Source organism: Thalassophryne amazonica, chromosome 13, assembly GCF_902500255.1.
Source record: "Thalassophryne amazonica chromosome 13, fThaAma1.1, whole genome shotgun sequence".
Lineage (NCBI taxonomy): Eukaryota > Metazoa > Chordata > Actinopteri > Batrachoidiformes > Batrachoididae > Thalassophryne > Thalassophryne amazonica.
The window spans coordinates 28829162-28856293 of NC_047115.1; the positions used below are offsets into that span (position 1 = coordinate 28829162).

At 41.2% G+C, this 27132-nt stretch overlaps 1 protein-coding gene across 1 annotated transcript in view; it reads right to left on the bottom strand.

The window, feature by feature from the left end:
- The window catches only part of adam12 (ADAM metallopeptidase domain 12), a 195970-nt gene extending 184477 nt beyond the window's left edge, over positions 1-11493 (bottom strand). Inside the window, exons 1-2 of the mRNA XM_034184356.1 lie at positions 11445-11493; positions 8456-8577 (exon numbers count right to left, since the gene is read on the bottom strand). Of these exons, the coding sequence (XP_034040247.1) occupies positions 8456-8577; positions 11445-11493 (171 nt within the window). The remainder of the gene's footprint in view (positions 1-8455; positions 8578-11444) is intronic.
- Positions 11494-27132: the final 15639 nt, after the last annotated feature.

Here is a 27132-nt window from a genome sequence, read left to right on the forward strand (position 1 = left end):
ATTCTCAAATATCAGTGTGTTCACCTGCTATATGATATATTTAACTTAAATTTCTGATCCAGACAGCCTATGATTAATAAAGAAAAATCATGAAAATTATCAGGGGTGTCCAAACGTTTGCATACAAATGAATAAACAAAATAATGGCACACATGGGAATACTGTATTAAAAAAGGAGCTACATGGATGCAGGCAAATATGAAAAGAACCTGTCAGTCATGTGCACATGGTGAAACCCACTGTGATAGACTTTAATAATTTCTACTTCAGACAGGTACAACGTCTTCTTTCCACAATGACATTTCTTAGATGTGCTGACCAGCACCTTCTGTGCCATCCATCTTCACTTCAAACAGAGATGTGTGTGTGGGCGAGCATAACTACAGGTGTGTATACTTCCACAGACAAAAATCATATCACTCATTCAGTGAAGCTTGTAAGTAATAACCTTGTCTAGCCACAAGGACCAACCAAAAAAAAAAAAAAAAAAAACCACTTCAGGGGATGTTTAACATTTAGTGCATTCTCTGACAAAACAAGCACTAGGTGGCCAAACTTATGGTCATTTTAATTTATGAAGGTCGGTTTGCTGACACCCTACAATAAAACCCACCTATTGAAACTGGCCTGCTATCAGCAGTCACTGACATATCTCAGAGATGGGGCCTAAATTGTCATTGCTTATTTTTCTTTATTAACTTTGCTGTTTCCCCACATGTCAGCCAATGCCATGTTTTCTAAAAGAAAAGCAATGAGTACTGTATTTATTTTCTGGAGTATAAGTTGTGCCTATTAAAAAAATGACACTTGAAGAGGAAAATCCCATGTACAAGGTGCACTGGAGAATAAGTCACACTTTTTCTGTATTATCAGCTTTTTAATTTAGAAATTTTATGCATTGTTGTCATGTATGTTTTATTATTGGCATTTCTTCTTTTATTATCATTTTGTTTCGTGCTTTTGATTCTTGTGATAGTCCTATAGAAACAGTGATTATAATTACCATTATTCACAATGAACGTGATTTTTTTTTGCTGTACAAGTCACTCTGGAGTAGATGTTACAGGACCTTCCAAACTAGTAAAAAAAAAAAAAAAGTAACATACTTCAGAAAATACAGTAAGAAGCAAATAATATCACACCGGTTCTCTTATGGGCTTTGACAGAAGACCAAAAAATAAGAATGCATACTCATGTGCCAAGCAACCCTTACTGGTGATTTCTACATGAATGAATGGTGGTTTGATCACGTTGGTTAATAAATATGGAGACATTCACTGAACCCTGTATTTTGTGCTCAGATACTGCATTTGGAAATGTAAACAAGCAGCTACCTTGTTTATCTAACTATGCTACCACATCTGGATTTAGATAAATATAATATTGGCAGTTCCGCATGCAAACTTTAAATCTGGAAAGTTTATAATTTATGCAGACTAAATAGTGATGAGTTTCTTTGTGGCTGATTGGATAAGGTAGGTGTATGAAAGCCTAGCCATACTGACCAAACCCCACCACTGAAAACAAACAAAAAAAACTCTACTACAGCTATGGGGCATAAATTACAATGACCATAACACTGCACAGCACAGTGGGCAGCCATGAGAAGATTTCAATTCAATTAAAATTTTCAATTTATTTAATTTTATATATCCATAGTACAACAAAGCTGTCGCAAGGCAATTTACACAAGCAAGGTCTAACCAACCCCTAGAGCAAACACACACGTGACAGTGGCAATGAAAAACTCCCTCCGATATTGTTTCAATCAAAAACATCATGTCTAAAGTTGGATCCATCCATTTGGGATATCAATATCAAATTTCGTCAAAATTTGATAACTTTTATTCAAGCTAATATGCTGTATCATGACAGTGGCCAAGTGGCTAGTGCACTTGGTTTCAATGTGGAAAGTTCCCGGTTCAAACCTAACCCTTGCCACATGTAGTATTTGTAGTTGTAGTGTTCTACCTGTGTTAGGAAAAATTATGGAGTCTATTGTGTATGAGCAAATTAGTAACTATTTTTCGTTGAATAACTTAATCATGGATTTACAGCATGCATATAGAAAGAGTCACTCCACTGCCACGGCGTTGACTCAGATATCCAATGACCGGCTTAGAGAGGTTGAAAAGAAGAATATAGTCGGCACTGTGTTTCTCAATTTCTCTGCTGCTTTTGATATCATCGACCATGAATTGTTACTGGAAAAACTTGCTGGTTATGGTTTTGAACTATCAGCCCTTACTTGGTTTTATAGTTATCTATCTAACAGGACACAGACAGTGTTTTTTAATGGCAGCTTCTCTGGCACCAGGAGTGTAGCATGTGGAGTGCCACAAGGGAGTTGCCTTGGTCCACTATTATTTACAATTTTCACGAATGATTTACCATATATTTTTGATAAAGTTAGTATAGCGATGTATGCAGATGATCCAACCATTTATACATCAGCACGCTCACACAATGAATTAGAAGCTGTTTTAAATATTGAACTGCACAAGGTAGTTGACTGGGTAACATCCAATAAGCTAGTGTTAAATACAGTAAAGACTAACTGCATGATTATTGGCCCCAGTCATGTTATTATGAAAAACCCCGAATTAAACATTAAAATTAATAATATGAGAATAAATCAAGTACACAAGACTAAGCTGCTGGGTGTAATGGTAGATTCAAAATTATCATGGAAAAAACATATAAATAATATTTTTGTAAAATGGGCAGGGGTATATTGATTATGAGAAGACATGCAACGTTTTTAAGTTGTACAACATTGAATTATGGTATTAAAGCATTACTATTAGTATACCTGGACTATTGCCCAGCAGTTTGGTCAAATTCCTCCAGAGAAATGATGAATAAATTACAGATTATTCAAAATAGGGCTGCTTGTACAGCGCTTAAGTGCAGTTATAGGACTAACATCATTACAATGCATAAAAAATTAAACTGCCTGTTAGTTCAAGACAGACTTTTATATTCACGGATTATTTTTATCAGAAAGATTATTGTCACTAAGTTACCCTGTATTTTGTTTAGGAATTTTTCTTTCAGTTCAGAAAATCATAGATACATAACTAGACGTGCTGAGGTGGGAAACTTTATGCTACCTGTAACCAGGATTAATGCCATAAAAAAAAACACTGTCATATTTAGGGGTATGAAGGAATGGAATTTATTATCGGATTGCATTAAACTCACTTCAAATGAATGTTTTTAAGAAACGTTTAAGGCTGCATCTGTTGGTATGACAAGCATTCTGGGTTTGACCTTTAATCATGTATAGATGTGTTTTTGTGTATACAGACTGACCATGTGTGATGATTAATTTAATTTGATTGGAATTTGTTTTATTTTTTCCTCTTTTTTTAAATCTTTTTATATATATTTTTGAATGCATTTTGATTTGGTTTGTAAACTTGTAGACCTCAGGAAGAGTAGCTGCAGCTTTGCTACAGCTAATGGGGATCCAAATAAATAAACATAAACATGTGGAGTTGCGTCAGGAAGAGCATCTGGCGTAAAAGTTGTGCCAAATCAAAATGCAGATCTACACTCAACAAAAATATAAATGCAACACTTTTGGTTTTGCTCCCATTTTGTATGAGATGAACTCAAAGATCTAAAACTTTTTCCACATACACAATATCACCATTTCCCTCAAATATTGTTCACAAACCAGTCTAAATCTGTGATAGTGAGCACTTCTCCTTTGCTGAGATAATCCATCCACCTCACAGGTGTGCCATATCAAGATGCTGATTAGACACCATGATTAGTGCACAGGTGTGCCTTAGACTGCCCACAATAAAAGGCCACTCTGAAGGTGCAGTTTTTATCACACAGCACAATGCCACAGATGTCGCAAGATTTGAGGGGAGCGTGCAATTGGCATGCTGACAGCAGGAATGTCAACCAGAGCTGTTGCTCGTGTATTGAATATTCATTTCTCTACCATAAGCCGTCTCCAAAGGCGTTTCAGAGAATTTGGCAGTACATCCAACCAGCCTCACAACCACAGACCACGTGTAACCACACCAGCCCAGGACCTCCACATCCAGCATGTTCACCTCCAAGATCGTCTGAGACCAGCCACTCGGACAGCTGCTGAAACAATCGGTTTGCATAACCAAAGAATTTCTGCACAAACTGTCAGAAACCGTCTCAGGGAAGCTCATCTGCATGCTCGTCGTCCTCATCGGGGTCTCGACCTGACTCCAGTTCGTCGTCGTAACCGACTTGAGTGCGCAAATGCTCACATTCACTGGCGTTTGGCACGTTGGAGAGGTGTTCTCTTCACGGATGAATCCCGGTTCACACTGTCCACAGCGTGTGTGGCGTCGTGTGGGTGAGCGGTTTTCTGATGTCAATGTTGTGGATCGAGTGGCCCATGGTGGTGGTGGGGTTATGGTATGGGCAGGCGTCTGTTATGGACGAAGAACACAGGTGCATTTTATTGATGGCATTTTGAATGCACAGAGATACCGTGACGACATCCTGAGGCCCATTGTTGTGCCATACATCCAAGAACATCACCTCATGTTGCAGCAGGATAATGCATGGCCCCATGTTGCAAGGATCTGTACACAATTCTTGGAAGCTGAAAAAGTCCCAGTTCTTGCATGGCTGGCATACTCACCGGACATGTCACCCATTGAGCATGTTTGGGATGCTCTGGACCGGCATATACGACAGTTCCTGCCAATATCCAGCAACTTCGCACAGCCATTGAAGAGGAGTGGACCAACATTCCACAGGCCACAATTGACAACCTGATCAACTCTATGCGAAGGAGATGTGTTGCACTGCATGAGGCAAATGGTGGTCACACCAGATACTGACTGGTATCCCCCCCCAATAAAACAAAACTGCACCTTTCAGAGTGGCCTTTTATTGTGGACAGTCTAAGGCACACCTGTGCACTAATCATGGTGTCTAATCAGCATCTTGGTATGACACACCTGTGAGGTGGGATGGATTATCTCAGCAAAGGAGAAGTGCTCACTATCACAGATTTAGACTGGTTTGTGAACAATATTTGAGGGAAATGGTGATATTGTGTATGTGGAAAAAGTTTTAGATCTTTGAGTTCATCTCATACAAAATGGGAGCAAAACCAAAAGTGTTGTGCTTATATTTTTGGTGAGTGTACCTTGTGACTGCTGTGGCGACCCTGAGTGACAGCGAGGGAGCAGCCGAAGGGACTTACTAATGTACTGTATCATGTACAAGAATCAATGTTCTGTTCAGTAAGGAGAGCGGTCCTTATAGGGTCTTAATGAAACCCCAACATGCTCAAATTTAAACTCATATGAGGAAACACTCAATTAAGATGTCCACTTTAAAATAGGAGAAAATCTGGTAATTCTGTTCATGCTATTGTGGGCAGCAAAGTGTAGCTGACGTATGGACGGATACAATGAGAATGCATGTCTACATCCTTACTTCTGGCCTTAAGGCTGGCAGGGAATAAAAATCTCTGTTACTCCCCTGCAGAAGAAAAAGTTTGCTGAGAGGAGTTCTCGTCGCCTACACATTTCCCTCTTCTAGAAAAGTTTCCTTTGGTTTTAGTTTTAAATGTCAAACTTCTAATGTTTTCTTTTTTGCCTTTATTAGTTTGAACACATCTATTACTTCCTTCCTAACAGACACAGGCTGATTCCAAATAGGGCTGATTTGGCCATTAAGGGCCTGTACATATGTAGTGAAAACCTTCATAAAATCAATTAGGTGTTACATGGAACTTTGAGCTGCCCAAATGTTTTCATAGTCGCAGGCTTAGGTGTGGCTAAATTACAGAATCAGGAATAGACATTAACACTGGCCCGATGGCTTGATGCCACTTTTTGTGTGTGTGTGTGTGTGTGTGTGTGTGTGTGTGTGTGTGTGTGTGTGTGGTCTTTTGGAGGAACTGAGTGCATACCAACATTTTATCATGCAACCACAAGACCAGGTGCCTAGAGCAGGGAGTTCGTGGACAAGATGACCTTGGTTTGAATCCCACTCATATATGTCTGTGTCCTTGGACAAAACACTTAATCTGCACTGACTCGTTCCACCCTGTTGTAAAAATGGGTAAAGGCCTTGGCTGTGGAAATAAACAGGGGGCATCATTATAAAGTGCTTTTAGCATCTCCTTGATAAAAAATGCAGTCCTTCCTACACTGCCTGGACTGGTCAAACAGCTTTATGTTGTGAGCTCAACATTTGCACAGGCTGATTTTCCCTGTGCAACAACTCTGCCTTTGACAAGACAAACACACAATCTTCATACACAATGCTGACAGAAACACAAAAAAACAATTCAAGTCTGCAAGCATAATCTGATGCTGCACATCACTGCAACCACCACACCATGGAACGGGCCTAGATCATGGATAGCAATCACCCAGGTAGATAACTGGCCTATACCTACTCTTCAAAAGTAACAATCTATTTGCTGCAGCCAAGTAAAACATAGATGTCTCCTTGGGCTTCTCCAGCAGCTGAGGTCTTCAACAATGAGGCACCTGTGTTGGGTTATGTTCAGAGAAACGTGGCACAAGTCCAAAATGTTGTAGCCGATGCTCTCTTACAATACAAATCTCAGGTACCAGCATCCACACATTTGAATCAAAGCCATTCTAGCTATACGCAAGGATCCTCAGAAAAGTACCAAAGATATCTAGTCAGCACTTCAGGTGACTGGTTAGCTTCCAAGTCTCACAAACACACAGTAATGCTGCGTTTACACATAACGACGACAAGTCACGAATGCCACGAAGTACACATTCTTGGCTACTGATCACGAATGTGATGATTCGGGGCAGAGGCGTTAGGTGTCCTCAGGAACTGCTGCAACCTGTTACCACACATTACGATTAATGGCACGTGTTACTGGAGAATTATCAGGAACCATTACGCACGGTCAAGAATAGTGTTCCGCGTTATTTCGTGCTATTGCGCGTAACAGTGCATCGTTAAGTTCTGTCACGTTGTGAACGAGGTGAATTGTCTCCACACACACACCCATATTCATCCAACCGAATTCAGATCGCTCCAGTTTTTCAGAAGAACTTTGTGACTGCATGCGTAGTTGGGCTCTGTGCCATGGAGTGGCGCAGAGAGGAGGAGGAGGAGATGGACAGAGCCAGATGTGTGGCTTCATGCGGCATCAGGCACATGCAGCAGGTGGAACACCTGCAGGAGCGCGCTGAAGAGCACTGAAATTAGACTTTTAGCCGACTTGGCGTCAGCAATTAAACTGAATGCGATGCAGCAGGGTTTAATTGTGCGCGCGCTTCTTCCTCCGCCGGACTGGAGGAGGTGCAAAGATGTCTGGCTGCTCGTGAGTTTCCTCTCGCTCATCGGTTACAACAGCAGGTGGAACACCTACAGGAGCGTCCTGAGGAGCTTCAGCAGGAACTGTGGAATGACATTTGGAGCCGAGTTTAATTGGGCGCACGTGACAGAAAACTGATTTGTCGTGGCGCACAGTGAAATGTGACGCCGCGTTACAAGTCGTGTCAAAACTTGATAGTTTCCGTGTCACTTCGTAATAACGCGTGACAGTTTGAGCTCCAAGAACCATCACAGGAACCACTACGAACATTGTCATGTTCTATTAAGGATCACTACTCATCAAGACGGATCAATACGTTCAGTTGCAACCTCCACGACGTGAGACGAAATGAGGGTGGTGTGTGGCATTCGTGGAAGATTTTTTGACAGGCAAAAACATGCTCCACGAATATCAAGAATATCACGCACCAACATGCACTATTAAGAAACCTATTCAGATGCATTGAGTCACATTAAGAATGTCAGGAATGTGGCACGAATGACAGAAAAATGACATTCGTAACGCATCTTAGTTATGTGTAAACGTACCTTAAGCAGAAGGACTCTAAAGTCTTGGAACTGCAAAGGCAATGGCATCGCCAATCACCTCTGTTCACCAACCTCATGACTCCATAAGCTTTTATGGAGGCGTCTTGATCTTAAAGGCAGAGGACACAGGCATATGAATGCACTGCGAGATAAGTGAAAGTCTCAGCAAGTTCAACATATTGAATACATACAGGTACTCTGCTAATGGTTGAATGTAGGAAGTTACTAAAAGCCTAGCTGTTAGTCTCAATCCAGGACAATCACAAACAAAGACATTCCAATTCCTCACTCATCTTCTCCAGCACTGCAATCAGGTGGCCACTGACACGACAAAAAACAGAAGAGGATGCATTTATAGTAAAAATGATGGCATTAGCAATTTGGAAAGAAAGAAGAAACAGATGACTAAAAAAGCAAAGAATGAAAAGATTTTCTCCAAGCATGTGGGGAAGCAAGCAACAAGAAACTGGTTCTAACAATCAGAACGCCAAATATTCACACATGGCTGAGCAGAATGGCAGCTCGGTTCACCTATTAGCTCATTAGTATTCAAACTATAATATGTGTTCCTGAGAATACTTACCCTGGCTGTGAGCTGGCTGAGAGGTGCTTGCTTCTTGTCCTTCACCAGCAGAGGTTCAGTGATCCCATAGCGTTCTGGTTTTTGTGCTTCCTTCTGCCATCCAGCCTTGTCTGGGCTACTTCCTGCATACAGATCATACCAAAAGATGACATGTAACTGCACAGTCTCTGAGCACACTGCAAACATAAACCAACAATGTGATTAAAGCCTAAACAGTTTGTGTTTAACACTCAGGCAGTCAGTCAACAACCTCAGCAATATGGATCAATACTACTCTGCAGATTCTCAATAATGGTTACCCCCCACACCCCAACCACTGCAAAAAAGCCAGGGAAGCCTCTGACATGAGTTATTAAAGACTGTGGACCAGGCTGCTGAAAAGACTAAAAGCTCACTTTTGTTCCTGTGAGAAGATGTGCTGTCCTCCCAGAAGGCGTCTGCAATAGAATCACAGCGGCACACAAAGCATCAATAATAGATGCTCTCACCCGGCTTATGATGAACCCAGTCCTTCCAATATCTCTGGACATGGATGGATTTATAAAAAAAAAAAAAAAACAACTGGCAAAAAGAATGGTCTTCACACTTCTTACTTTGTTTGTTGTGTTCTTCTTTCTCTATATATTTTATGTCAGAAACTGCCAGTGCAGTGTGATGTTTTCCAGTTTCCCATGTCTCTACTCTTTCATTCCACCTTTACTTTTTCACTGAGCAATACCTCCAATGCCACCAGAAAAAAAAAAACCAAAACAAAACATGCCACTATACTGCATAAGATACTAGATATACAGATTTTGGGTAGCGATTCCTGCAATATCCCTGCAACAATTCTGAAGAGCTTTTCTAATAGTGTCAAGAAAGTACTTCTACAGGTACATTTTGCAATGTGTACAATGCATTCGCATTTGTGTACTGCTTACTAGACAATACTTCTGAAATGTGACAACAAAAATTTAGGCTCAAGTCCATTTTCAACACTGGTTTGCATCATTTGAATCAAATTCTAGTAATAGCATGGTTATGTGAAACAGAGAGAGAGACAGTTGTCAAAATTGTGGAGGCAAGACAATGACACAGGCAGTACACATAACTGATCATGAGACAACAATTCATCAACACCACCATATCCACCCCAGGCACCTACACCACTTTCCTCCTCCTATCTTGACTGCTGCATAAACAAGAGGGCATCATGCAACAACAGAACACTCTGTTCGAGGGTGGTTTGCAAAACCAAACAATATTGTTCAAGAAGGTCATGAATAAAATACTGCTAACATGAACATTGATTGTGAAGAATGTTTCTTTAAAAAAATAAAAAAACAACTATATTTTTGCAGAATCATATCCAGTGCACAAAGAAAGTTCTGCATGTTTTTCCTCAGTATTCTACCCTTTCAGTCTGATCTTGAATTCAATTTGTAAAAATCGAAGACACACCATACAGGCATACAATATGGGATGCACTGAAGTCCTATATCGGCTCTCAGGCCAATTTGTGTCTGTGCTTATCCCGGTATCCTGCAGTGTGAAGCAGATGAGAGTCTGGACTCTCCCGGATAGGACAACAGCCCACTGCAAGTTACTTTCCCAACCAAGGCCGGTGTCAGTGACCGAACGGTCCCTCTAAAAATCGGTCCCCCTTGCCTTCACTGCACATGCATCATTAGCCACAGTTCAACAGATTATCACCTCGTTTCTGCTTCAACCTGCACTCCAGGCATCATCTATCTCAGTGACAGATATCTGAAGCTTTTGTACAACAATTATTTCCACATAAATTCAGCATTATTTCATCATAACAGACGGAGGAAGCGATCAGAGCGCCGCGGCTACATGAGCTACTACATCGGTCAGTTCATCAAGTATCTGCTCGTATACTGCTTAAAACGGCCTAGTTTTCTGCTTAAAAACTGACTTAGAATGATTTAAGAGGTTTTACCTTTATCATATGATGGTTAATAATCCCATTAATCCATTTGATCACTTTGAATGAAGAGACTCTGTCTCAGACAAGCTTCTGAGCTCCGAAATGATGCATGTGCAGGACCTATTTTTAAAGGGGACCGTTCAGTCTGCAACACCGGTACCCATTTATAGCTAGGAGAGTTTTGTCCAAGGACACAGACAGTCAGCATGACTAGAAATCAAACTCATACGTACATATTGGTACACCAACTCCTTATTACCTCATTGAGCTACCTGCACTGCGACATACATAACACACATGAGAAACTAAAAACAGGGCTGCAGGGCTGGCCTGTTGGATACGCTAGGGAAACAGCCACTCAAACCACCGCTGCCAAGCCTGTATCTCTCAAACGCAAGATCCATGATACACAAAACCGACGATTTGGAATTACAGCTAGCTGGAAATCGCTATGTTCGAGAATGCTGTGAGCTTATCATCACAGAGACATGCCTACACGCACAAATCCCCGATGATTCAGTGCAGCTAGCTGGCCGCACGCTACACAGATAGGACAGAAACAGCGACTCCGGGGAGAACAGAGGAGGGGGGCTCTGCATCTACATGCATGAAGGTTGGTGAAATAACAGCACTGTACTGGACAGATACTTTTCTCCCGACTTAGAGTTCATGTCGGTGAGATGCAGGCCATTTTTCTTGCCTAGAGAGCTAGCTGCTATTGTCATCACTGCAGTTTATATACCACTGGATGCTAATGAAAAATAGCTCTTTCTCTGTTGCTAAATGCTATCAATAACCATGAGCGTGCCTATCCAAATGGCATTCATATCATTGCCGGGGACTTTAATAAGGCAAAACCCAAAACGGTTTTACCCAAATTTTATCAACACGTGAAATGCCTAACAAGAGGGGAGAACACTCTGGACCATGTATATTCTAACATCAAGCATGCATACAGAGCCATAACCCCTCCCCATCTGGGCCAGTCACACCACCTCTCCCTGTTCCTCGTCCCCTCATATACTCCTTCAGCCGACAAACAAAGCCTAAAAGGCTGACCATTACCACCTGGCCTGACGATGCCCTCGGCCGACTGCAGGATTGCCATGATCAAACACAGTGGGAAGCCTTTCACCATGAAGACCTGGCTACATTCACAGATACTGTACTGTCTTACATCAGGTACTGCATTGGAAATGGTCACTGTGAAAAAGAATATCCGGGTGTTTCCAAACCAAAAACCATGGATGACTAGCCAGGTCGGCACGCTTTGCAGGGCCTGTGATGCAACTTTCAGATCAGGTGACAGAGCACTATACAGCGCCACTCGCACTGATCTGAGGAGAGGCATCAAGACCGCCAAGCAGAGTACAAGAAAAACAATAGAGGAGCAGCTCAATAAACCTCGGCAGGGTGTGGCAGAGCATACAGTCCATCACCAGCTACAGGGGCTGTGCTGCGACACCCGGGGACTCGGATGTGGCAATGGCAGAGGAGCTGAACAGCTTCTATGCCCGCTTTGAGTCCAAGGCCACAGCACTCAGCCACACCACCTCAACCCCCACCACAATCCATTCCAGTCTCCAGTTTCCCTCCATTCACTCTTGTGGCTGAGGACGTGAGATGGGTGCTCCAGGCTGTTAACCCAGGAAGGCTACAGGTCCGGATGGAGTACCAGGGAAGGTGCTCAAGGCATGTGCTGACCAGCTAGCATAGGTCTTCACTGACATTTTCAACACCGTCACTTAAACAAGCCGTCATCCCAGCCTGCCTAAAATCTGCCATTATCATCCTAGTCCCCCAAAAATCACCCACAACCAGCCTCAGTGATTCCGCACGGTAGCACTCACCCCAGGCATCACCAAGTGCTTTGAGAAACGGTTCTGAACACATCAAGCCTGTCTCCCCCCTACCCTGGACTCCGCATCAGTTTGCATACCGGACTAACAGATCCACAGAAGATGCAATAACCCACCGCCCTCACACTCAGCGCTGTGTCACTTGGAGAAAACAGGGGAGCTATGTCAGGATGCTTTTCATTGATTACAGCTCAGCTTTCAATACAATAATACCGGACATTCTGATCCCCAAGCTAGTCAACCTGGGGCTCCCACTATACACCTGCTCCTGGATTAAAGACTTTCTGGTTACCCAGCCCCAGCAGGTGAAACTACTGGGTCATTTACCTTCTCCTCCGTCTGTACTCTTGGTACCGGCTCCCCCCAGGGCTGTGTGGCCGAGCCCACTTCTCTACTCGCTCTACATGTCCGATTGCATTCCCGCCCACCCAGAAAGCATCATTGTGAAATTGCTGATGACACAACAGTGGTGGGGGCGGATAACAGGGGGAAATAAAGAGACTTAGAGATAAGGTCCTGAAATTTTGTGAGTGGAGTGCATCTAACAACCTGGCAATGAAATCGTCAAGACTAAGGAACTCATCTTAGACTTCCGGCGGAACAGTGCCGCCCCTTGCCCCCTTACATTAACGGCGAATGTGTGGAGCGAGTGGAGTCTTTCAAATTCCTTGGGGTTCACAATTCTGCGACCTCTCCTGTCGTCAACACCTCAGCACTGGTCAAGAAGGCCCAGCAGAGACTACACTTCCTGAGGGTGCTCAGGAAGGAGCAACCACACACACGCCTGCTGGTGACCTTCTATCTTTCCATCATCGAGAGTCTGCTGACCTATGCTGTGTCAGTGTGGCACTCCAGCTGCACAGAGGCTGACAGGAAGAGGCTGCAGAGGGGACCAACACCGCACAGAAAATCACTGGTTGTCCTTTACCTTCCATATCCACCATTACAACTCTCGCTGTCTCAGCAGGCTAGGAGCATTGTAAAAAGACAATACTCCCCCAGCTTCCACCTCTTAATCTGTTGCCTCTGGCAGGTGCTACAGGTCCATACTGCCAGAACAAACAGACTTGAGGACAGTTTCTTTCCCAAAGCTATCACCATGTTAAATTCAAATTTACACTGAATTGACATATTGCACCATTTTCATCTGTTTATTGTCTGTGTCTGTCTGTCTTTGTGTCTTATTTATTATTTTTTTAGTCTTTTTTACATATTGTGCCGAGTCCACTTTTCAAGGAGTAGCTTTTTATTTCATTGTACTGTGTATACTATGTATGCCGTGTATAATGACAATAAAGGCTTTCTATTCTATTCTAACTATACTATAGCCCATCTGTGATTTCAGACATAATAATGTGGATATCACAGAGTTCTGTGCTCTTAACTTTTACCCATTTCTCCCACAGATGCTGTCCCAGAGTCCTCCTGTGGCCTTGCTGTCTGTCTTTACTGTAAGAGGTTTCCTGTGATGCTTGGTAAATGTTGTAAATGCCGGCAGTCAAGGAGCAGATCATTGATTCTGGAACATGGGGGATGCTGATGAGGTTTCATACTCTTTTTTTAATCCCCAAAGTAAGAAAGAAAGAACATGAAGGTTTTTATTTACTCTATGATTTCTTATTCCTGGAGACATGAATGTATCAGCGTGACTACAAGCACATGTGTAGCACCATGCAGAGTACAACGACAGTTCAGTAGAACACAAGCAGCATTACCGTCTGTCATATTTTTTCTACCACTCTTCCACTTTCTGTTCTCAGCTGGCGATGTCTTCATTTGCAACAGCTCTGTCTGTTAAAACTGCAAGGCTTCAATAACTATGGCTCTGCCCCAACTTTAACTTCAAACTGTCCATGACAGAGCGTGCCCTTAACTCTCCATTTATCTACAGCATTTAATAAGTTAACAACAGCATAAAAAGATTCCCTATATTTAACAGCATATTTGAACGTGTCAACAGTAATTTGTTGGTTTTAGCACAAAGACCATGTCAGACAGAAAGAGCAGCTTGACTGACACCACAGGCTGTGGTTGATGTGACAATAAAAGATGCTAAAAGGAAAGTCAGGCAGATATTTTTTTAATAAAAGACTAATTCTTTCATGGTGTTTCTTGCAATTCCACTGTATCTCTCAGGTATTGTTAATAAACTATAACACTGCAGACTGGAAATTAAATTGTGCATTAATGTGAGCAGTGTGTGGGAGAACACACTACACTATATGCATTTAGCTTTCTGTGTGTATCGACAAGCTTGGTGAAAAATAAAATTTGGGACCGACATACATCATCATTCTTCAAAACAGTACTGTGACATCCATGATCATTCTTGCTGGCTTTATCCTCCTTGGAAACCTTTAAAAATGCAGTAAAAACAGGCCTAGTCCCCTATGTTTCATGTTGATTGTTAAATCAACCACAGTTGTGTCCTCATATTGGACTCGGGGGAGAACCAGCTGCAGGTCATACATCTCAAAACACAAGCCTGTTTGGCAGCCAAAACTCCTCGACTTTCATTTAATAGCTTTGCACACACAGTCTTCTTAAAAGCTAACAAGGATATTATTTTCAGCCCCTGTAGTATTACACTCTGAGGACTAGATGCTGCACTAATTAACTAGCAGATTAATGCTAACTGAAAAAAGTGGCAAAGAAAAGTCATTGCAAACTTTTTTTTTTGTTTTGTTTTGGCTTTCAACTGCCCCTGGTCACTCAGGATCACTACAGCGGATATTGTACGCATCCACTTCAGGATCTGTCACGCGTTGTACACCGGATGTCATTATTCACAAAACTCTAGCTCTACATGGAGAAATGCACACAGCCAGCCAAGTACTTATCAGGACATATTCTGCTTAACTTCAGAGCTCTAACAGGATCAAGCATACACACAGCAGATGTTTGCACAGATATGTGACTGCCAGTGTTGGGCAAGTTACTTTCAAAAAGTAATTAATTACATTTACTTCCCTCTAAACGTAATTGAGTTACAGCATTACAAAAGTACCTACAACCCCAATTCCAATTAAGTTGGAACGTTTTGTAAAATGTATACAACAGAATACGATTTGCAAATCCTCTTCAACCTATATTCAATTGAATACACCATAAAGACAAGATATTTAATGTTCAAACTGATAATCTTCATTGTTTTGTGCAAATATGTGCTTATTTTGAAATGGATGCCTGCAACACGTTTTCAAAACGCTGGGACAGTGTTATGTTTACCACTGTGTTACTTCACTTTTCCTTCTAACAACACTCAATAAGCGTTTGGGAACTGAGGACACTAATTGTTGAAGCTTTGTAGGTGGAATTCTTTCCCATTCTTGCTTGATGTACGACTTCAGTTGTTTAACAGTCCGGGGTCTCCACTGTTGTATTTTGCGCTTCATAATGTGCCACACATTTTCAATGGGCAACAGGTCTGGACTGCAGGCAGGTCAGTCTAGTACCTGCACTCTTTACTACGAAGCCACGCTGTTGTAACACGTGCAGAATGTGGCTTGACTTTGTCTTGCTGAAATAAGCTGGCATGTCCCTGAAAAAGACGTTGCCTGGATGGCAGCATGTGTTGCTCCAAAACCTGGATGTACCTTTCAGCATTGATGGTGCCATCACAGATGTGTAAGTTGCCCATGCCATGGGCACTAACACCCCCATACCATCACAGATGCTGGCTTCTGAACTTTGCGTTGGTAACAAGCTGAATGATCTTTTTCCTCATCTGGACGACACGACGTCCATGATTTCTAAAACAATTTGAAATGTGGACTCAGACACAGCACACTTTTCCACTTTGCATCTGTCCATTCCAAATGATCTCGGGCCCAGAGAAGGCAGCGGCGTTACTGGATGTTGTTGTTGTATGGCTTTCTTTTTGCATGGTAGAGTTTTAACTTGCACTTGTAGAAGCAGCTATGAACTGTGTTAACTGACAATGGTTTCCTAAAGTGTTCCTGAGCCACGCGGTAAGATCCTTTACACAATAATGTCGGTTTTTAAAGCAGTGCCGCCTGAGGGATCGAAGGTCACGGACATTCATTTATTTCAGGTTCATTTATTTAAAAGGGACAACACACATTGATGAATATAAAATGTAAATATCTCAGATTATAGCCGTGGGCTAATTTCCATCTGTAGTCCCTGACAGACTGTAAAAATGAACAAACAATTTACAGTAAAACACACAAACGTCAAGGGAGCTTATAATACAACAACGTAACAACATAACATTACATAGGGGTCATTAACTACTACAGCAACAAGGCACAGACTGGACAAGAGACAGGAAACAAGAGGACACCGACCTGATCTGAGCATGAACGGTTATCTTACACAAACTCAGTCAAAGGAGGGCACATAGTTAAAAAAAAAAACTACAGAACTACTGATTTACAATTCAACTGGAATACATAAATTAAAATTGCAAGTCTAATTTCATACATTTATATATTTAAAAACAAGAACATTAAGAAAAATTGCTTATAAAGTCCCTACAAGTTGGTCAATATTGGTTTTCGGCCTTGCCGCTTACATGTAGAAAGCTCTTCAGATTCTCTGAATCTTCTGATTATATTATGGACTGTAGATGATGGAATCCCTAAATTCCTTGCAATTGAACGTTGAGAAACATTGTTCTTAAACTGCTGGACTATTTTTTCGCGCAGTTTTTCACAAAGTGGTGATCCTCGCCCTATCTTTGCTTGTGAACGGCTGAGCCTTTCGTGGATGCTCCTTTTATACCCAATCATGACACTCACCTATTTCCAATTAAACTGTTCACCTGTGGAATGTTCCAAACAAGTGTTCTTTCAGCTTTCATCAACTTTCTCAGCCTTTTGTTGCCCCTGTACCAGTTCTTGAAATGTTTTGTAGGCATCCATTTCAAAATGAGCAAATATTTGCACAAAAACAAAAAGGTTTATCAGTTTGAACATTAAATATCTTGTCTTTGTGGTGTATTCAATTGAATATCGGTTGAAGAGATTTGCAAATCATTGTATTCTGTTTTTATTTAGGGCCCCTTCCCACATAGTGCGAAGTTTGGACGAAGTGCACACCTAGTGCGCATGACGCAGGAATCGTGTGCAAACAGTGTAATGCCATCCCTGCCGCCAACATCTCGTACACCTGTTGCTACAACTATTTGCACACAACCAGCTGAAAGACAAAGTGTGCGCTGTGCAAACCCATCGCACCATCTCGCGGCAGGTGCCAACCAAATTCCAGGTGACACGCACAAACATCTCATACTGCTCGCGTGGCACTTAGACAATGTGTGACCAGTCGCACTCTTGGCACAATAACAGACTGCAGGCAACCACTGTCGTACTGCTGTGAAATTTTCCTACGTTCCCCACAAGTGTGACTTTGCCAACACACACTGACACGTAGGGCTGTCAAGATTAGGACTTTCTGGAGACGATTAATTGTCAGACAAATAATTGCGATTGACAAATATATTGTCTATTTCTTTTTTCTTTTTTTCCCCTTCTTTATATTCTACTATTGTAGTATAATTACACAACTCTGGAAGAACGTTTGGCTTCTGTGAGTGGAGAAACTGGGAATGTGCACCATTTTTATTTTTATCTTCATTTCATACAGTCCCAACTTTTTCTGATTTGTGGTTGTTTCTGTTGCATTTCTGAAATTGTTTCTCCTCATCAGTCACGTTTTGTGCTTAAACACTACATTAAGCTCAAGACTGAACAAATAAATACCTTTGGAAAATAACAGCTGTTAAAGTTCAGACTTCTCAGCTGCTTTTGTGATCTGTGCTTCTGAACATCACCACATCACCATGTCAGGGTTTTTTTTTTTTTTTTTTTTTTTGTGGCTCAGTTCATTCATACACTCGACAAAAATGTAAACGCAACACTTTTGGTTTTGCTCCCATTTTGTATGAGATGAACTCAAAGATCTAAAACTTTTTCCACATACACAATATCACCATTTCCCTCAAATATTGTTCACAAACCAGTCTAAATCTGTGATAGTGAGCACTTCTCCTTTGCTGAGATAATCCATCCCACCTCACAGGTGTGCCATATCAAGATGCTGATTAGACACCATGATTAGTGCACAGGTGTGCCTTAGACTGTCCACAATAAAAGGCCACTCTGAAAGCAAATTGCGCCCTGGTCACATCAGAACATGCAGCGGGCGGTCTGACCGTCACGTTACCGACGTGAGCTCTGTTCCACATGACGCAGTGTCTGTGCTGCGGCACGCTGTCCACAAGACACGCGTGTCAGGCAGAACACGTGCAGCCAACTGCACTCACCTGACCAGTAGATGTGGACATAAGAGCACACTGCCTCTCATTCATGTCATTTCATGACTGTATGTCTGTGACCATGGGTCAGACGGATCATATTTTGATTGCTCGCTTGATAAATGCGGTGTTTTTGTATGGTGTGGGATTTAAATTTTTTGTAATACTTCCATGTCCTTCCTGATATGAGGCAGCTTCCCACAGCTTTCAAAGAACAGCTCCGTAGCTCAGTGGTAAAGTTTCTGACTGGTAAGCAGAGCTTTTGAAAGGGGCGAGTTCGGGTCCTGGGTGGTGTGGGTTTTTTTTTCTTCTTTTTTTAATTATTATTATTCCACATATGCGGTGCGATGTGGTCCCACAGATACTGGCTGGTTTTTATTTTTAGGGCCCGAGTAGGCAACGTCCTAAGAGGACCCTATTGTAATTGCGCTGTTTATTATTATTATTATTATTCTCACTCTTGAAATCAAAATTTCGGCCTGTTCCCGTGCTCAAAAACTCACCAAACTTTCCGAAGTCATCCGGCCGGATCCGAAATTCGATATTTTGGGGGCGTCGCACATGGTCGCAGTGAATTCACGAAATAGCGCCCCCTAGACATTTTCAAAAACCCCTCCGCATTGGGCTTTTTTTGTCGTAGCCTCACGAAATTCGGTCAATATTCATATTACCATGCCAGGACGCACGAAAAAGTATCTTACTGTCATGGTGAAATATCGACAGGAAGTCAGCCATTTTGATTTTAAGTTTCGATTTTGAGCAAATTTTTGCCATTTTTGGCCATTTCCACTACTTACATTTGAACGAACTCGTCCTAGGGATTTCATCCGATTGACTTCAAATTTGGTCAAAATCATCACAACACAATGGTGATCAAAAGTTATCAAAAGATTCTAATTAAGTCAAAAGGTGTGGCTGCTAGGGGTCGTCAAACTTTGGCAAGCTTTCGGAGCACGCCATTTCACTTCGAACGGCTGTCATGCCCACATTAGTACTACTTTATCGTAGATCCTTCAAACTTGCTGGACATGATGAGGGCTCCGCCCTGAACGTCTACATATCTTAAGTTCCCACCTGCGCCATAGCGCCCCCCGGTGGTGGCAGGAAATGTCCTATTTTTACTTTAAGAGGTCCTGATGTCACATACTTAACCCAATCAACTTCATTCCACTTTTAAAACATGCAGAACAAATTGGTGAACATAGGCGATAAACGCCGTGAAGTTACGAGTAACGGCGTCCGTGTGGCGGCGTACCGAATATTGACCATTCGCCATGAAATTACGTTCTTCCTTTTGACGGCTTTAATTTTGTCACATCATCATGAAAATTGAAACACAGGTCAAGCATGACAACCTCTTACAATTCATAGGGGCGTCGCCCATGGGCAGGGCAAAATGCCGCAATAGCGCCCCCTTGAAACTTTCAAAACCCCCTCCCCATAGGGGTTTTTTTGGAGTAGGGAGATGAAAATTGGTACACGTGACTAGCATAGACGTACAAAAAAGTCTCTTACACCATGGGTCTACTCCAAACAGGAAGTCAGCCATTTTTAATTTTCTGCTCATTTTGGCGTGATTCCACATGTTGTATTTGAACGACGCGTCCTAGGGATTTGTCCAATGCACTTCAAATTTCTTCCAGATCACCCAGAGACGATACTGACCAAAAGTTATCGAAAGCTTTTCTGTATGTCGAAGGGTGTGGCCGCTATGGTGCCGCCATTTTGACCCTTCGCCATATGAACATTATACTTAAACAGGTACTGAAGTCACATATTTAACCCCATCAACTTCCTTCCACTTCTAAAACATGCAGAACAACTTGGTGAACGTAGGCGATGATCGCCGTGAAGTTACGAGTAATGGCATCCATGTGGCGGCGTGCCAAATACTGCCCATTCGCCATGAAATTACGTTCTTCCTTTTGACGGCTTTAATTTTGTCATATCATCATGAAAATTGAAACACAGGTCAAGCACGACAACCTCTTACAATTCATAGGGGCATCACCCGTGGGCGGGGCAAAATGCCTCAATAGCGCCCCCTTGAAACTTTCCAAAACCCCTCCCCATAGGGGTTTTTTTGTAGTAGGGAGATGAAAATTGGTACACGTGTGACTTGCATAGACGTACAAAAACGTCTCTTGCACCATGAGTCTACTCCAAACAGGAAGTCAGCCATTTTGCATTTTCTTCTCATTTTGAAATGATTTCCACATGTTGCATTTGAACGAACTCCTCCTAGGGATTTTGTCCAATGCACTTCAAATTTCTTTGACAGCATCCAAAGATACTGACCAAAAGTTATCGAAAGCTTTTCTCTATGTTGAAGGGTGGGCCGCTGTGGTGCCACCATTTTGACCCTTTGCCATGGAACATCAAGTCATGATAACTCCTTCATGCTTTGCCTGATTGACTTGAAACTTCACATGTATGATGACGGTTGGCCCCTGAACACACCCAGCCCCTCTGTTTGTACACTGAGCGCCCCCTAGTGGATGAACAATCAACATGTCATAACACCTCGATGCATTGTGTGATTTGTTTAAAATTTTAACTGTGTGATGAGTGGTTGCCTCTGCATGCACATGCCCACATGTGCTCACAAGGGCACCCACTGGCCTGGGTAGGTGGTTGCGCGGAACGAGGGCCCGTATATGACTGCTTGCAGTCCTAGTTTTATTTATTTTTTATTATAAGCGGCGCCATGTGGTGCACCTTGCACTGTTTCTGCTCGACAGACATCTGTGCGTGCATGAACTCTTTCACCGGGTTTGTGCATGCCTGCCCATCGGTGCGATGTTTCGTGCGCTAATTTCGAACTGTTTCACGCTGTCCAAACTTTGCACTATGTGTGAAGGGGCCATTAAATTTCACACAACGTCCCAATTTCACTGGAATTGGGGTTGTAATTCTGACAGCATATTTTGGTTAAGTTCAGTCATAGTCTTGAATAAAATGTCCTTTAGTTTTAGTCGACTAAATATCAATTTTAGTCAACTAAATCTCTGGCAGATTTAGTCGACAATGGTCTTATAGGCATGCTGTGCACCAGTTAGACTAAATACTTCTGACCAGACAAAATCAGTGTGGTTACCTTCACTTACTGTCAATTTGTGCAGCATGGTGACATGCAGAGGTTTTCATACTATTAATTAATCTATTTACTCTTTTAGAAGAAATCTGACTAAGAAACAAAAGCTGAACATGTGAAGTATTATCTGTGTTCACTCAGCACATTTTCACGTAAAACCAAATATGCTTCATCAGCTGGAACTAAATCACTTTCCTGAGATGAACAAAAGAATGAGGAGAGGGAGTGAAAAGAAAGTCAGAATGAAAGACAAGTGGTAATCCATAAGTGAAATATTCAGGTATTACAAAGGAGAGCAAAGATGGGGAACAAGAGGAAGCAAGCGCTTAAATAAGGAGCCTAGATCTGGCATCTTTCTTCAGATATCAAATTACACATCCAATTTTTACATAAACACAGTTGTTAATAATCAAGCAATAATAAAATAGCTAAAAACCTCATTATACACAATCCAACTGCCTCAGAATGTGTAGACAATCTCAGATGGTAGCTATTTAATTTTATTTCTGGTGTGTTTGCCTTAGTACTGAATCTGTTGACTGAGGCTGTGTTTTATTTGACTGTATTTGAGACAGCACCACAAAATGTGTCATGCATTTGTATTTTTATTTCACTGCGATGTTTTGTGAGTGTGAAACTCTGCAATAAAATAAGATTAGGGTTTGTGTTCATAACGCACTCTTCCTGCACTACAATTGTATGATTTAAACATCAAACGACATTTTATAATTTCTTTTTATGCACCATAAAAGGCCTGATGCTGACACAGCTCATCAACATGAGTTTCCTTGATTAATGAAATATGCAAATGGAGACAGGATTGTTTGAAAAGGAGTACAGTCTGAGCTGTCTGAAGCGCAGCGTTGTTGGATTTGAATTGCTGTGCGATGCTAAAAGCAACACAAAAGCCTCAGTTGATAAAATAAGTCATCCATTCATGGGTTTTTGTACTCCACTGAGGATAAATGGGAGATGGAATTAGAGATGTTCTTGCAAGACAACTTTGCCTGCAAAATGCTTGTATGGAGCAAGCAAAACACAAAACTCTAAAAATGTATTGATTTCTACAATAGCTGGATTAAAGGGGGATGTTGTGATTTTGCAACATTGGATCTATTTTCACACATTTTCTGGGTTATCTTTTAACTTGAGCCAAAAAAAAAAAAAAAAAAAAATCACCTAAAGTGCAATATTAATTTAACCAAAAGTAGAAATAGAATGATCTTCACAAAAAAGTGACTGTCTGAGGAAGGGCAGTCTGCCCTAAATGTCACGTGTTTATTATTAAAGCTTTTTTGCATGGGAGCGCTGTGGTGGTGCGGATCATTCCATTTCTATTTTTGGTATAATTTCTTTTGATCCAGCACGCTTTCATGTTTTTTGGTTGTGCATGTCCTCTCTGCATCACAAGCAATATTAATTTAGAACACAAAAACAATCACAGTCTAACTATACAATGGGGTATAGTTTAGTCAGTCTCTGATTGTTCAAGTTCTCCTACTTAGAAAGATGAGAGAGGTCTGTAATTTTCATCATTGGTACACTTGATATGAGAGACAAAATGAGGAACAAAAATTTGCTTATTTTTCTTTATTAACTTTGCTGTTTCCCCACATGTCAGCCAATGCCATGTTTTCTAAAAGAAAAGCAATGAGTACTGTATTTATTTTCTGGAGTATAAGTTGTGCCTATTAAAAAAATGACACTTGAAGAGGAAAATCCCATGTACAAGGTGCACTGGAGAATAAGTCACACTTTTTTCTGTATTATCAGCTTTTTAATTTAGAAATTTTATGCATTGTTGTCATGTATGTTTTATTATTGGCATTTCTTCTTTTATTATCATTTTGTTTCGTGCTTTTGATTCTTGTGATAGTCCTATAGAAACAGTGATTATAATTACCATTATTCACAATGAACGTGATTTTTTTTTGCTGTACAAGTCACTCTGGAGTAGATGTTACAGGACCTTCCAAACTAGTAAAAAAAAAAAAAAAAGTAACATACTTCAGAAAATACAGTAAGAAGCAAATAATATCACACCGGTTCTCTTATGGGCTTTGACAGAAGACCAAAAAATAAGAATGCATACTCATGTGCCAAGCAACCCTTACTGGTGATTTCTACATGAATGAATGGTGGTTTGATCACGTTGGTTAATAAATATGGAGACATTCACTGAACCCTGTATTTTGTGCTCAGATACTGCATTTGGAAATGTAAACAAGCAGCTACCTTGTTTATCTAACTATGCTACCACATCTGGATTTAGATAAATTAATATTGGCAGTTCTGCATGCAAACTTTAAATCTGGAAAGTTTATAATTTATGCAGACTAAATAGTGATGAGTTTCTTTGTGGCTGATTGGATAAGGTAGGTGTATGAAAGCCTAGCCATACTGACCAAACCCCACCACTGAAAACAAACAAAAAAAACTCTACTACAGCTATGGGGCATAAATTACAATGACCATAACACTGCACAGCACAGTGGGCAGCCATGAGAAGATTTCAATTCAATTAAAATTTTCAATTTATTTAATTTTAATATCCATAGTACAACAAAGCTGTCGCAAGGCAATTTACACAAGCAAGGTCTAACCAACCCCTAGAGCAAACACACACGTGACAGTGGCAATGAAAAACTCCCTCCGATATTGTTTCAATCAAAAACATCATGTCTAAAGTTGGATCCATCCATTTGGGATATCAATATCAAATTTCGTCAAAATTTGATAACTTTTATTCAAGCTAATATGCTGTATCATGACAGTGGCCAAGTGGCTAGTGCACTTGGTTTCAATGTGGAAAGTTCCCGGTTCAAACCTAACCCTTGCCACATGTAGTATTTGTAGTTGTAGTGTTCTACCTGTGTTAGGAAAATTATGGAGTCTATTGTATGAGCAAATTAGTAACTATTTTTCGTTGAATAACTTAATCATGGATTTACAGCATGCATATAGAAAGAGTCACTCCACTGCCACGGCGTTGACTCAGATATCCAATGACCGGCTTAGAGAGGTTGAAAAGAAGAATAGTCGGCACTGTGTTTCTCAATTTCTCTGCTGCTTTTGATATCATCGACCATGAATTGTTACTGGAAAAACTTGCTGGTTATGGTTTTGAACTATCAGCCCTTACTTGGTTTATAGTTATCTATCTAACAGGACACAGACAGTGTTTTTTAATGGCAGCTTCTCTGGCACCAGGAGTGTAGCATGTGGAGTGCCACAAGGGAGTTGCCTTGGTCCACTATTATTTACAATTTTCACGAATGATTTACCATATATTTTTGATAAAGTTAGTATAGCGATGTATGCAGATGATCCAACCATTTATACATCAGCACGCTCACACAATGAATTAGAAGCTGTTTTAAATATTGAACTGCACAAGGTAGTTGACTGGGTAACATCCAATAAGCTAGTGTTAAATACAGTAAAGACTAACTGCATGATTATTGGCCCCAGTCATGTTATATGAAAAACCCCGAATTAAACATTAAAATTAATAATATGAGAATAAATCAAGTACACAAGACTAAGCTGCTGGGTGTAATGGTAGATTCAAAATTATCATGGAAAAAACATATAAATAATATTTTTGTAAAAATGGGCAGGGGTATATTGATTATGAGAAGACATGCAACGTTTTTAAGTTGTACAACATTGAATTATGGTATTAAAGCATTACTATTAGTATACCTGGACTATTGCCCAGCAGTTTGGTCAAATTCCTCCAGAGAAATGATGAATAAATTACAGATTATTCAAAATAGGGCTTGTACAGCGCTTAAGTGCAGTTATAGGACTAACATCACTACAATGCATAAAAAATTAAACTGCCTGTTAGTTCAAGACAGACTTTTATATTCACGGATTATTTTTATCAGAAAGATTATTGTCACTAAGTTACCCTGTATTTTGTTTAGGAATTTTTCTTTCAGTTCAGAAAATCATAGATACATAACTAGACGTGCTGAGGTGGGAAACTTTATGCTACCTGTAACCAGGATTAATGCCATAAAAAAAAAACACTGTCATATTTAGGGGTATGAAGGAATGGAATTTATTATCGGATTGCATTAAACTCACTTCAAATGAATGTTTTTAAGAAACGTTTAAGGCTGCATCTGTTGGTATGACAAGCATTCTGGGTTTGACCTTTAATCATGTATAGATGTGTTTTTGTGTATACAGACTGACCATGTGTGATGATTAATTTAATTTGATTGGAATTTGTTTTATTTTTTCCTCTTTTTTTAAATCTTTTTATATATATTTTTGAATGCATTTTGATTTGGTTTGTAAACTTGTAGACCTCAGGAAGAGTAGCTGCAGCTTTGCTACAGCTAATGGGGATCCAAATAAATAAACAAACATGTGGAGTTGCGTCAGGAAGAGCATCTGGCGTAAAAGTTGTGCCAAATCAAAATGCAGATCTACACTCAACAAAAATATAAATGCAACACTTTTGGTTTTGCTCCCATTTTGTATGAGATGAACTCAAAGATCTAAAACTTTTTCCACATACACAATATCACCATTTCCCTCAAATATTGTTCACAAACCAGTCTAAATCTGTGATAGTGAGCACTTCTCCTTTGCTGAGATAATCCATCCCACCTCACAGGTGTGCCATATCAAGATGCTGATTAGACACCATGATTAGTGCACAGGTGTGCCTTAGACTGCCCACAATAAAAGGCCACTCTGAAAGGTGCAGTTTTATCACACAGCACAATGCCACAGATGTCGCAAGATTTGAGGGAGCGTGCAATTGGCATGCTGACAGCAGGAATGTCAACCAGAGCTGTTGCTCGTGTATTGAATATTCATTTCTCTACCATAAGCCGTCTCCAAAGGCGTTTCAGAGAATTTGGCAGTACATCCAACCAGCCTCACAACCACAGACCACGTGTAACCACACCAGCCCAGGACCTCCACATCCAGCATGTTCACCTCCAAGATCGTCTGAGACCAGCCACTCGGACAGCTGCTGAAACAATCGGTTTGCATAACCAAAGAATTTCTGCACAAACTGTCAGAAACCGTCTCAGGGAAGCTCATCTGCATGCTCGTCGTCCTCATCGGGGTCTCGACCTGACTCCAGTTCGTCGTCGTAACCGACTTGAGTGCGCAAATGCTCACATTCACTGGCGTTTGGCACGTTGGAGAGGTGTTCTCTTCACGGATGAATCCCGGTTCACACTGTCCACAGCGTGTGTGGCGTCGTGTGGGTGAGCGGTTTTCTGATGTCAATGTTGTGGATCGAGTGGCCCATGGTGGTGGTGGGGTTATGGTATGGGCAGGCGTCTGTTATGGACGAAGAACACAGGTGCATTTTATTGATGGCATTTTGAATGCACAGAGATACCGTGACGACATCCTGAGGCCCATTGTTGTGCCATACATCCAAGAACATCACCTCATGTTGCAGCAGGATAATGCATGGCCCCATGTTGCAAGGATCTGTACACAATTCTTGGAAGCTGAAAAAGTCCCAGTTCTTGC